A 13,385-nucleotide genomic window follows, 5' to 3' on the forward strand; every position below is an offset into this window, starting at 1 on the left:
CTGGTCAAAAGGGCCCAGCAGAGATTATACCACCTGAGGCTTCTCAGAAAACAACAACTGAATGAGAAACTGCTGGTGACCTTCTACCGCTGCACCATAGAGAGCATTTTAACATACTGCACCTCTGTATTGTTTGCCAATTGCACAGTGGTAGATAGGAAAGCACTCCAGAGGGTTAATGTCATTGTCCAGAAGATCATTGGTTGCTGTCTCCCCTCTTTGGAAGAGCTTTATACCTCCTGCTGCCTTAAGAAAGCTCAAAACATTCTCAAAGATCCATCCCATCCTAGGAACCCTTTTTTTGAACTATTACCATCTGGCAGATGGTACAGAATAATAAAAACAAGGACAAATAGGCTGAAAAACAGCTTCTATCCCAGGGCAGTAGCTCTTTTGAATTCTGCTGTACAGTCCAGTGTTGGTGTGGTGTCGGGGTTTCGGTGCAATGTGTGATGTGAAGGGTGAAGGAAGTGTGTTTGTGTTTATTGTCATGGTCATGGTCATGGTCATGATGTGTACTGAAGATGGTGTTTGATTTCATTGTACGAGATGCAATGACAATAAAGTAAACTAAACTAGGCAAAGAGTGCATGCCTTTCAATGTATGCTCCCCTTGGTGTGCCTGCTTACTCTCTTGTAATCCCTTCCACTCAAATGAATGCAACTATAAACATTCTCTTCTTGAGAATTATCCCAGCATTCAAAGGGGTGGGGGAGCAGGATTAAAGGCTACAAAACTTTTTCATTTATAAAGGATATTAAGTAACATTTCTGTGATCAGTTGATACTCCCTGGAGTTCCCTAAGACCTTTTATAGCTGCTAGTGTTGCCTACTTCTTATTTCTTCCTGGGGGGGAAAGATACAGGAGGGGACAATGATGCAGCTTGATCATACAGGCCCTGAATTTAATGCATGTGTGGTCCAGCAAGCGGTATTGCTTCTGCTGTGAAGCACCCAATTTAGAACATAGAGAACATAGAATAACAGAGTTGGAAGGTTAATGGCTTTTGACAGCACGCCCAGGCTTTCAATTAGCTTGAGCAGCTGCTCTTAGTTTGCCTCTCAGCTAGTGTTTTTGCTTTGGGGTTTTGACTTTTTTTTAAAAGGGGGAATGGCTGTTTTAAGTTTTCTGCATTGTTTTAGTGGTTCCTGGCACTGTCCTTTTGGGGTGTACTTCCCTCACTCTTTTTGAAAGCCGCTAGTGATGGTGCACCCACAACTTCTCTAGTGATGGAGCACCCATAACTTCTGAAAGCAAGCTATTTCATTGGTTGATTGGTGTCACCCTTAGGAAATTTCTCTTTAGTCCTAGGTTGCTTCTCTCTTTGGTTAGTTTCCATCCATTGTTTCTTGTCATGCATTTTAGTGCTTTTGAAAATAGATGGACCCCACTCATTTTTGTAGGAGCCCCTCAAATATTGGAACAGTGTTATTTTGTGAGTGCTATTTTATTGTGAGTTGGGGAGATGTTTGGCAAAATTGATTCAATGGAAAAAAGAGCATGGTTGAATTTGCTTTTTAAATCTTGCAAGCACTTCTCTAGATAAAAAGTGAAAGATCATTAAAAAGATCACCAGTATTGTAGAGCTGGAGCGATTTTTGCACTGTCAGTTTGAAACTTTCCAATGGAAAGAGCACATAAAAGAGGCACAATTTCCCTGTCTTTCTATAGGTGACTAGGTTATGCCAGTTTGATGAAAGATGGATGTCTCAGCTCTTTTCTCCCTGAGATCCTCTGATTTTTGCATCCTGGTGCCTCCACCTTTCTGTCTTAATGGTTAGTGCTTAGTGGTTTCTGCTGCCATTGCCTGTCAGTCACATGGATGTGTTTACCTGATATTTTCCCACATAAACCTGGCATGTGAGACAGGTAAGAATTTCACAGGCTATGCCTTTATTGAAGAATAAACCCAAAAGTAGAGAAAAATGAAGTGGATAAAAATGAAATAAATGCAGTAGTGTAAGGCATGTGACAAGGCTGTCAGCACCCCTTCCAGTGGTGGGCTGCAACCAGTTTAACAACCGATTCTGTAAGCGCAAGCTTCACGCAGCATTCAAAATAAAGCAATTTAAAGCTCAGCTGCTTACCTTCTAGAGCAGCCCCGGTAAGTAGAACAACTGAGGCATGGAAATCAGCTGTGCCTCACGACTCAGATGAGCCAGAAAGAAGAAAATATAGGACAGGATAGAGCGGAGGTGGGTGGGCGGGGCCAGTTGATGGTCGGAACTACTGGTTCGCTAGAACCCATCCAAACTGGCAGTAGCCCACCACTGACCCCTTCTCCTTTAGAAGAACATCATTCTCACAAATGATTTATTTTGTTAGATGTTTATCTTGTCTTTATAACTTTATAAGGAACTCAAGGTGGAGAACTTATCTAATATTCCTTCCTCCTCTTAGTTTCCCCACAACCACAATCTAAGAAGTGGTTTGGGCTGGGAGAGAGTGACTGGTCACTCAGGAATTTTTTCAAGCCTAAAATGGGACTAGAACTCAGAGTCTACTGGTTTCTAGGCCAGCACCTTAACCACTACTATGTTTAAAAAGGAAGAAAGAATGTCAAAATAACTTGTAAGAATTGCATGCAAAAAAAGGGTTGGAGGAAACGAACTTGCAAAGCTCACAGATAAATTTCAGAATAATTTCCCATAGAATGATGCAAAAGACAAGAGAGGTTGTAGCAAATTACAATCTGAGATGGACCTATTGGTAGGAAAGGAGACTAGAATGAATAGTAATACTTTGCAAGATGCATCAAACCTGAAGTCAAGATGTTTGTTATTTATTTGCACAAGGTGAGCATTCTTTTTATTTGAAAACTGCTCATTCCAGTGTGGTGAGCAGCCAGGCATGACAAGGAGTGGCTGGGAGGGGAGGGGCAAGGTGTGGCCAGGCATGGGAAGGAGAGGCCGGGCAAGATGAGGTGCCCCTTGATGTGAGTGATATTGAGTTGGCCACACACACACAGTCACATGACCACCCAGCCACGCCTACCTAGTCGGTCATTAGGGCAGAGTACAGGTTGTTGAATTATTCGAATCCCACCACTGGCTAGCTGCATCAGTGGCTGACCTAATCTAGCAAATCAATTAATGTTTAGAAAAAGCCAGTGAGATAATATCTTATACTTAAGTTTCCACCAAACAGCTCTATCACATTCAAGAAGGACACATCAAATTCCTTACGAAGTTCCCTTGACTTTGATCATTAAAGGAAGCATAGCCTTGTTAATCTATGGTAATCAAAAATAAGAAGGGATTTGGTAATCCGAAAAGGTGCTACAAGGTTTGTTTTGAATGGTTCACTTTATCTAGAACAATGAATCTGTTTGAATTTATATCATGGCAACTTCTAATCTATTCTGTGTTAAATAACAGCTTTTGTAGGAATGTAGCTTGGGAAGACCTGTGCCAATTTCTAAAAGTTATCTTAATCTTTAATTACTTATAATTATATAATTTCATAGTGTAAAAACAAACATACAAAAGCAAAATAAAACAAAAGCAAGGATAGAAATCCATCTGGATGAACCTCCATCAGATTCTGAACATCCAAGTACATTTGGCTATTTCTAGAGCAACATAAGGAGCACCAGATTCTTTCTGGATCTTGGATTAGATTGTGAACTCAAGTATTAAATGTATCTTTACAAAATATACTACAAATTGTTTGGCGGTAAAAATGATTAATGGATTTTTTATTTTTTTAAACGAACACTTCTATATGTAAAAACATCAATTTCAATTATCTATTGTTATTGCATTAAGATGAGCTGATAATTCAGATTAATCTAATCTTTACTATACATACATATACATATACATATATTTCTATGTTCCTCACTCAAGATACATTTTTAAAAATATATTTATAATGTTACATTATAATATGTTATCTGCCTTAAAGATGTTCTATAAACTTGTTTTTAAATGTTATCATTTTTCCAGTAATTTCAGTTGGTAAAAACTGTCAAAGTAGGCTTTTAGGTTTGGATCCATCATTTATACTTGTATACAATCCAGCTTAATGTGGTCATATTAAAGAGAATGGTATATGATTTCAGACATTCATCTTCTCATTTAAAGAGTGCTGTATATGTCCTGTTGTTCATTAAGTTAGACCTGTAAAATAAAATGTGAACAATAAGTAAGAAACAAATTTGTATCTGTACATTTTATGTAATTATTTTTTAAACTTGTTCATCTGATCTACAGCAGAAAACAGTCTGCAATAATTTTAAGATATCAAATTACATGTGCAAGACGATTCTGAAAGTCAGTATCACCATTTTTAAATCAAATGGTTAAAACTACTCAAGTGACTCAAGAACTTTAGACCATTCTATCACTGAGCAATTTCTATCTTTTTTTAAGATGACTTTTGACACAATAATATATAATAATAATTTAATAGCCATTCTTGATATTTTGTAATATAAACTCTGGAAGTCAGAATGAACTCAAAGCAGCAACATTTTAAACATAGGAATGGGGAATTACATGTAACCATTCATCATCACAGGGGATACACTTGAGGGAAGATGGAACACAAATGCAATTAATAAACAAACTCACAGTATCCTCACACAACACAGCCAATAGAATAATACTGGGAACTGTAGCACAGTAATGCCAAGAAAAAAAAACCATGTTTATTAACTAAGATTTCCAATAAAATGTCCACTATACATATATTTGATATTTACACATACATTTCAGCAAAAAATGTATTTCACTAATACAATTTGTATTAATTGCAATTTCAAATGCAAACCCCATCATATAATAAGATTCCTGTGATCCAAATGAAATTCAGAGCAATGGGAAAGAAGTTCTATGGGGAGTGGGGTTAATACTGAAAAACAGTGAGATATGGGACAAGGAGGCACAAACATCACCCACAATGGTGGGATTCAAAAGTTCCCACCACCAGTTCTGTGGGCGTGGCTTGGTGGGCATGGCTGCAGGGGTGGGATCACGCAACTCGATCATGCATCCAACATGCACTTTGTGCACACATTAAAGCAGTAAAAACTAAGCTACTGTACCTCTCAGCTGTTTAGCAAAGCAATCCGCTCTGCCACGCCAAACAGCTGAGAGGTTAAAAAGGACCTAGGAGCAGGGCTGGCTGGGTGGGCCCAACTGCAGAGCGTCAGAGAGATTCTCTGCCAGCTGATCTTTGGCGCTACAGGTATGCCAGAACCAGGCCGAACTGGCAGAATACCACCACTGATCGCCCATCATTTCATCTCTTTTAATCTGATGCTGAATCCTGTCAGATTCCAAAATAAAGAACAGGAGATCCCTATGTCCTGAGAATGAAATGACTGAAAATCTAATTTAACTTCAATGGGCTATTTTCATTGATTTCATTGTGCTCACTGCAACAAATTTAATCAGTGTGTACCCTAAAGTTTTCAATAGAAAGCAAGTAATTCTTAGGTTGGATCTAGTAGTCTCCTGAAGTCAATAGGATCTCATTTAGTGATTGATAATCAATCAATCTTGTCCAATTCATTCGTGGAATATCTTATTTTACATATAATATATAATGTATGATTATATAGCCATGGTGGCATAGTGGTTAGAATGCAGTATTGCAGGCTAACTCTGCATTTCCTCTGCCAGGAGTTTGATCCTGAGAAGTTCAAGGTTGACTTACCCTTCCATCCTTCCAAGGTTGGTAAAATGAAGACCTAGATTGTTGGGGCAATATGCTGAGACTATAAACCACTTAGAGAGGGCTGTAAAACACTATAAAGTGGTCTATAAGTCTAAGTGCTTTTGCTATTGCTATTATCAACAGTTACTAATTTAGTTAATTTTATTTTTTGTTCTGGCCCTGTGGCTTCTGATAGGTATTTATAAATACACATGTAGACACATGAGTAAGGGAATAAATTGCATATGGAAATACAAAGGACAGGAGAATATTTCAGTTTGAATGCAAATGAAATAAATAAAATAAAAGGCATGGGTGTTCATTTGGAACCATTCATTTTGAGGCAACTAAATTTATTGACTGAGGCCAATGGAATCAGTGAAGCTTACTGGGTTTAAAGTAGAGTTTCTACTTATTTCAGCTCCAGCACAGAGAAAATCTCCTGGTCTTCATCTTGGAATCTGTTAGGCTTCATCAACAGACCAGAAGACATGAAATCCTGGCAGATTCAGCATTCCGGGCCCCATTCCTCATTATTTTAAAGTATTACCCCCATCCCCCTAGTGCTTCTTTCTCGTTGCTCTAAACAGAAGGAATTTTATTTATATCACAGGAATCTTAACAAAATAACAGAGTTGGAAGGGACCTTGAATGTCTCCTAGTCCCATTCCTTGCTCAGGCAGAAAACCTTTTCAAAAAATGGTTGTCCAATCTCTCCTTAAAAACTTCCAGTATTGGAGTATTCACAAGTTCTGGAGGCAAGTTGTTCCACTTATTAATTGTTCTGTCAGAAAATTTCCCCTTAGTTCTAGTCGCTTCTCTCTTTGATTAGTTTCCATCCATTGCTTCTTGTCCTGCCTTAAGGTGCTTTGGAGAATAGCTTGACTCCCTCTTCTAACTGCCAACCCCAGAGATATTGAAACACTGCTATCATGTCACCGCTAGTCCTTCTTTTAATTAAACTAGACATACCCAATTCCAGCGTTCCTTCTTTATATGTTTTAGCCTCCAGTCCCCAAATCATCTTTTTAAAATGTGGCAACCAAAACTGTATGCAGTATTCCAAGTCTGGTCTTACCAAAGCATTATAAAGTGGTATTAGCACTTCACATGATCTTGAATCTATCCCTCTGATAATGCAGCCTAAAACTGCATTACTAACTAGCTAATAACTATTGGCTTTTTTAACAGCTGCAGCACACTCATATTTAACTAATTATCCACTAGGACTCCAAGATCCCTCTCACATTTACTACTATTTAGCCACCTACACTTTGCCTGTGCATTTTGTTTTCCTTTAACCTTCCCACTGAGGTGGTGCCTATTTTTATACTTGTAGTTTTACATGCTTTCAAACTGCTAGTTGGCAGAAGCTGGGACAAGTAACGGGAGCTCATTCTGTTATGCGGTGCTAGGGATTCAAACCGCCAAACTGCTGGCCTTTCTGATTGACAAGCTCAGCATCTTAGCCACTGAGCCATAGCGTCCCTGTGTGTTTTTACATACCTATTTATAAATATCTGTCAGAAGCTACAGGACCAGAACAAAAAATAAAATTAACTGAATTAGTAACCACTGATAATCATTCATTACATGTAAAATAAGGTATCCCACAAAATATTTCCAAGCTTAGAATGAATGTAAAAATAGATTGAACAAGAAGACCCTCTGAAATGAATTGGACAAGATAGATTATACATCCCTAAATGAAATTCTACTGACTTCAAGAGATTACTAGATCCAACCTAAGAATTACTTGCTTTCTACTGAAAATTTTAGAGTGCATGCTAATTGAATTTGTTTCATTGAGGACAATTAAATTAATAAAACTAGCCCACTGAGGTTAAGTTAGAGTTTACATTCATTTCAGGTCTAGGACAAAGGGATCTCCTGTTCTTTATCTTGGAATCTGCCAGGATTCAGCAACAGACCAGAAGAGATGAAATGATGAGCGACGTTTGTGCCTCCCTGTCCCATGCCTCATTGTTTTTAAGTAACATCTCCCCTCATAGTGCTTCTCTCCCATTGCTCTGAACAGAAAGAATTTTATTTGGGTCATAGGAATCTTAAACAGTGTTCTGATTTAGAAGAATTGCCAAAGACCGAGTTGCCTTAGAATCAACTTTATACCATCTACAGTATGACGGTGCATTTGGTTTTTCTTGCCTAAAATGTAGAACCTTACTTTTTTCACCATTGATTTTCATTTTGTTAGATAGCACCCAATGTTCGAGTCTGTTCTATTAATGTTCAATGTTTAAATCAAGTCTGTTAAGATGTATTCTAATTTAGAAGAAATGCAGAAAACCAAGTTACCTTAGAATCCATTACATCCACAAATTTAGCTGCCAGACCTAGATCTTTTAAAGATTTCAAGTGATTTTTAATGCATAGATATAGATGTATAGGTATATAGATATAGACAAAGAAAAGAAATGTTAATATTTGTGAATTAAAGTAATTTTCTGAAAATATACATACAGGAATGCAATCTGGATAATCAAATTTCCCATCCGCACAATTAGTTCTTAATGATCTGGTATTTGGATGTTGTTTATAGCCTCTTAAACATACAAATTCTACTGTTCCTCCATCTGGAACATATATTTTATTCCTGTAGCTCCACTTCAGACTTATATTGTGTTCTCTCATATCTTCGTCATTTACTGTACAAGCAACTGCAAAAAGACACAGATCAGATGACATATAGAAAGTTTTAGACTGACATTTGATAAAGTAATTAAAGTTTAGGTTAGAAATTCTATGTTGCAATAGATTAAAATGATTAAGGATCTATGTAAATGGATCCCCCCTTTTTTGTCTATCATGAACTAATTATCAGTCATGATAATTAGTTTTAAGCAAGACAATGTTACATGCATAAAAGGAAAAGAAAAATACTTTAGTCCCCTTCTTCCAAATTTCCTCATACTGAATGTCTGAATTAGGAGAAGACCAAGTTCAGGCAACTTCTCTTAAAATGTCATCTCATATCTTCTTTTTCAATGTAGATTAAACGGGACTAAATGTGATTAAATCAGCAGAGTCTGCCTCCATACTTAGCCTATTTAAAAAACAATAATTTTAGTTCTTTAGAGATTCAACTAATACTACCATTCCAAAAAAAAAAAAGGCAAATTTTGGTTTAGGGAAAGCAGAATTTCATCAGGAAGGTTTAACAAAATTGAGGACAACATTTGTAAATGGTAAAAGATCTTGTACAATTCTCCATTATGAAGCAGTTTCTCCCAGAGAGAGTTATTTTATCTTGGTTCATAATACTACCACTTGTTCTGACCAAGGCTTCCTGAGACCATAATTAAGCACACACTTAGTTCAAACAACTCTCTTTTTATTTCAACACTGGTAATTATGTTCATTCCCAGCCCGTAATGAGTCCCAAACAGTCTCTCGAGATAAGCACCCACCTTTATCTCTTGCTGCCAACAACTAAAGTGCCAAATTAACTGTAAAAGGCCAAATGGAGTACAAAGTCCACACAGAGCTTCAAAGTTTAATCCAAACAGAGCGAACAACGTTGCTTCCTTCAAAGGTTCCTGTCCCTTTGCTCCTCCTTTATATCTTATGGGAGGGGCAATCACCTCCAAGCCTTACTCTCAAGTCGCCCCTTTTGTCTTAACTGTTCTTGCCTTCTGGAAGCTCTGCGCACACGTGCACAGGCTCTGCTTGTTCCTCTGCCAGGCTGCTGTCAGATTCTGGAGGCTTCAGAGTCAGCACATAATTCCCAGATGGCCTTGGCCCCATCTCTGTATTGGATGCAGGACCATCATCCGAGTCCTCCCCAGACTCCTGGACTGGCCCATGTTCCTCCTCACTGTCTGACTCTGCTGCCATCTCTGCAGGCTGCCGGCTGACCACAATACTACTGCTAATTCTATTTCAAGGAAGTAAAATATCTTCTGGCACTGACATAACAGCTCTGGTGTCATGAAATTTATATCATTCCCAAAGTACAATATTTCTCTATAAATAATAAATCTATAAAGAATTATAGATAATACTTATACCTCTACATGTTGGTGGTTGTGACCAATGACCATTTTGACAAGTCACTTTTGGAGAACCTTCCATTGTATAGAAATTTTGGCACTGATAAGTTACAGTTTCAGACGGGAAATAGGTTGCCTTGAGTATCTCCACAATGTCTCCATTCTCCACGGGAGGTGGGTTTCCACATTTCCCCCCAATATCTATAACAAATACAGAATCTATTGAGCAACACCACTCAGGATTACAAATATTATTGTCTGTTCACACACAAAGACACATTTTAAGCATATTCATAAGAACTATATTTCAAAATGATATTAATTCTTATTTTTAAAAAGCAACAATACCTTACAGCTTGATTAATTGATAGGCAGAAAATGATTACTAGTGTTGTCCCTAGTATTGTCTTTCCACTTTAGAACTTATAGTTCTTATTACTTTCTTAATGCCTAAAATCAGTTCTGTATTTAAATGAATAACAATTGCTTTGGGATAAATGGCATCTCCCCACAAGGCGTTCTTAATTTATTTCCCACTCTCCATTAATAACTGTTCAAACTCTGCACAAATAAATTGTGTAGTTGTATTGGATGTTGTGTCATTCATGTCAGTATTGAAGTGATGGGAGGCTTGCAACATAATAAAAGCAAGAATAGAAAAACATTTTAAAAGTATAAACATTAAAATTAATAGAGATTGATTAAAACTAGGAACCAGTACATAAACAGTACAGTGGTGGAATCTTCTTTCTTAGTGCACCGATCACTCCCAGTGTAAAGTCCTCCATCATGGCCCCAAGCCCATTGGCTAAGCCAGGTTTTGAGGCAAAGCCAGAAGGCCTAGTGGGTGAGGGCATATCTGGCCTCCAGCACCAAGATTTTCCAGATTGTGAAGGCATGGCAGAGAAGGACCATTTACTAGTTCCTGCTAGCAAAGTTCCTTGACTGAGGAGATCTGCAGCATGTTCCTTTTGCCAGAGGGAGTAGGGTGGGCCAATCCCATTGGGGTGAAGCAGCTCCCTGGGCCATGAAAGGCTTTAGAGATGGTAAATAACATATTAAATTGGACCTGGAAGCAAACCAGAAACTAATGCAACCCATGTGACAATTTTGTGTGCCATTGAGCAGGCATTGTGAGTCTGCAAGAAGCCAAAAGTTGTACACAGGATCTGTCTGGGGCAGTGCAACCCCATCCAGAACTGAAGATTTTAAATTCCCAGATCCCAAGTTCCAAGCAGCTATAGCAACGTAGTCATACCAGTGTTCAAGCCTGTTGTCCCCCATCCAGACACCCATAGCATCTAAAGGAGGAAACTGTTCTCACCCACACCCTTTTCCGACAAATCAAACACAGTTCAAAAAGAACAAAAACCTTGTAATGCTTTTACAAAATAATTAGCTGTGATAAGCATAAGTCTTGCCAAACTAAGCGAGACTTGCCAAAAGGTAACAGACAAGAAATAATTTCCCAGATTCTCCGGCAGCTGCTGGGGCTCGCATGCTGCAAGGGTGACCAGGAAGCACCAGGCTATTCCACGTGAATTACCCCTCTGCCAGCCGCCCCTCCCTTGCCGAACGAGTGTTTTGGCAGTTGTTGGGGGACAGGGGAGCTTCATTTGTTCAACTTCTACCTATCCCACCATTAAGCACCAAAAAAAAGAGGAGGTGGTTAATACGGCCTGACAAGAAACTAGAGTGGCGGAGAAGATGCAAGAAGCAAAGCCAGAAACTGAAGCCAAGTCCACACTCCTACACAAAACCCCCAGCTGCTGACAGCTTTAAGACTTGTGGACTTCAACTCCCAGAATTCCTCCTCCAGTCATGTTAGCTCAGGAAGTCTGGGAGTTGAAGTCCACAAGTCTTAAACTTGCAAAGTTTGAAGACCCTTGGACTAGAAGATAACCTCCAAGATCCCTTCCAGCCCTAGATTGCTGTGAGTCTTCTGAAGCCAGGGTTTGTGTCCTTCCTTCCTCTCTTTTTCTCTCTCCCTCCCTCCCACCTTCCATTTATCTATCTATCCATCCATTCATTCATATATCTCATTCACTTTCTCCTCCCTCCAGCTTGCTCTTTCTCTTTCTTTCTTTCTCTCCCTTCCTTCAATCCTTCTTTCTTTATCTATCCCTTTTCTTCCTTTATCTTTCTTTCTCCTTTTTTCTTTCTTTCCCTTTTCTTTCTTTTCTTTCTTCTCTCTCTCTTTCTCTCTCTTTCCCTGTCTCTCTCTCTCTCTCTCTCTCCCCCTCTCTCTTTTCCTCTCTCTCTTTCTATCCCTTCCCTTTCTCCTTCCCTCTCCTTCTAAAGCAAGGAGAGGAGATCCACCTGAAACACACACACTCTTCCAAGCGCCCGGCAGTGTCATTCCTTACGAGGGTTCTTCCTGGCCAGTCTCCAGTCCTGCGTTGCCTGGAAAAGCCGTCAGACAAGGCTTCTGGGTCCAACAAAGGGGCCATTGGCAGGACTTCCTCCCTTCCCGCTTTTGGGGAAAGGAAAGGGTTGGGAACTTCAAGCGAGGCATTTGCTGCAGCCTCAGCCCCCCCCACTTGCCGGCAGCTCTGAGCTAGGGAGCAGTTTGGCTTTACCGACTGCCTGAAACTTTACCTTCCTCCCGCAGCTGGTGGCAGAAGGAAAGGCAAGCCAGCCAGGGCAGAGCTGTTGGCACTCGATTCCCTGTCAGCCCACATCTCATCCCCTGCCCAGATTCTCTGGCAGCTGCTGGGGCTCGCATGCTGCAAGGGCGAACAGGAAGCACCAGGCTATTCCACGTGAATTGCCCCTCTGCCAGCCACTCCTCCTTTGCTGAACGAGTGTTTTGGCAGTTGTTGGGGGGCAGGGGAGCTTCATTTGTTCAACTTCTAACTATCCCACCATTAAGCACCACAAAAAAAGGAGGTGGTTAATACGGCCTGACAAGAAACAAGAGTGGCCGGGAAGATGCAAGAAGCAAAGCCAGAAAGTGAAGCCACGTCCACACTCCTACACAAAACACCCCCAGCTGCTGTGCATGCTCGGCCCCGCTCCCCATCCCACCGCTTCACTCCCGCTAATCGTTTCCTTGGTTTCCCAATCGTCTTTCCACACAAACTTCCCGCACATGACCCCACCAGCAAGCTCCCTTATTAGCCCACTGCTCAAGCAGCAGTAGTTGTCAATTTCTAGTGTTATCTCTATTTGAGTGTTTAGTTACAGCCTCTTTGGGCAATGAAGAGTATAGAGGATACTCGGAAAGGTGGAAAAAGGTTGCCAGGCTCTCCTTTTCTCCTAGTGCTCACTTATGCCGGGGAGCACCCTGCCGTTCTTAACCTGCCATTCTTCTTCAAGCTGAGCAATCCTACTCTTCCATGAAACATGCCCCTCCCCCTTTAAAAGGATGGAAGAGGAAAAGGCAAGCCAGCCAGGGCAGAGCCTTTGGCACTCAGCTCCCTGCCAGCCCACATCTCATCCCCTGCCTGGATTCTTCAGCAGTTGCTGGGGCTCACCTGCCTGGAGGCATGGGGGGGGGCAACCAGGAAGCATGACGCTATGCTGCCTGCATCCCCCAAGGCAGCTGCCCCTCCCTCGCCGGGCTGAGCATTTTGGCAGAGTGCGGACCACTGCTGTGACAGCAGTGAGAGCTCCATGGGCTGGAAGGTACGGCTGATGGCGGGGAAGAAAGATCTGCTCTGGCGAGGCTTCACTGCCTTTTGGGCCTGCTCTGGCTGCCACCTGCTTTACC

General features: G+C 40.5%; 1 protein-coding gene across 21 annotated transcripts in view; it reads right to left on the bottom strand.

The window, feature by feature from the left end:
* CFH (complement factor H) overlaps positions 1-13,385 on the bottom strand; it is a 170,342-nt gene that overhangs the window by 76,819 nt on the left and 80,138 nt on the right. For 15 of the 21 annotated variants that reach the window (XM_087960811.1, XM_087960809.1, XM_087960805.1 and 12 more), the window contains 3 exons: positions 9,692-9,874; positions 8,145-8,341; positions 3,671-4,123 (listed from right to left, as the gene is read on the bottom strand). In XM_087960811.1, the coding sequence (XP_087816937.1) occupies positions 4,118-4,123; positions 8,145-8,341; positions 9,692-9,874 (386 nt within the window). In that variant the 3' untranslated portion in view covers positions 3,671-4,117. Of the gene's footprint in view, positions 1-3,670; positions 4,124-8,144; positions 8,342-9,691; positions 9,875-13,385 lie in introns of those variants that run through there. The other 6 variants (XM_087960813.1, XM_087960814.1, XM_087960802.1 and 3 more) reach the window with 3 other exon arrangements.

Source organism: Notechis scutatus, chromosome 3 (assembly GCF_049901735.1).
Source record: "Notechis scutatus isolate UNSWTSFEM ecotype Mainland chromosome 3, rNotScu1.2, whole genome shotgun sequence".
NCBI classification, from domain to species: Eukaryota; Metazoa; Chordata; class Lepidosauria; order Squamata; family Elapidae; genus Notechis; species Notechis scutatus.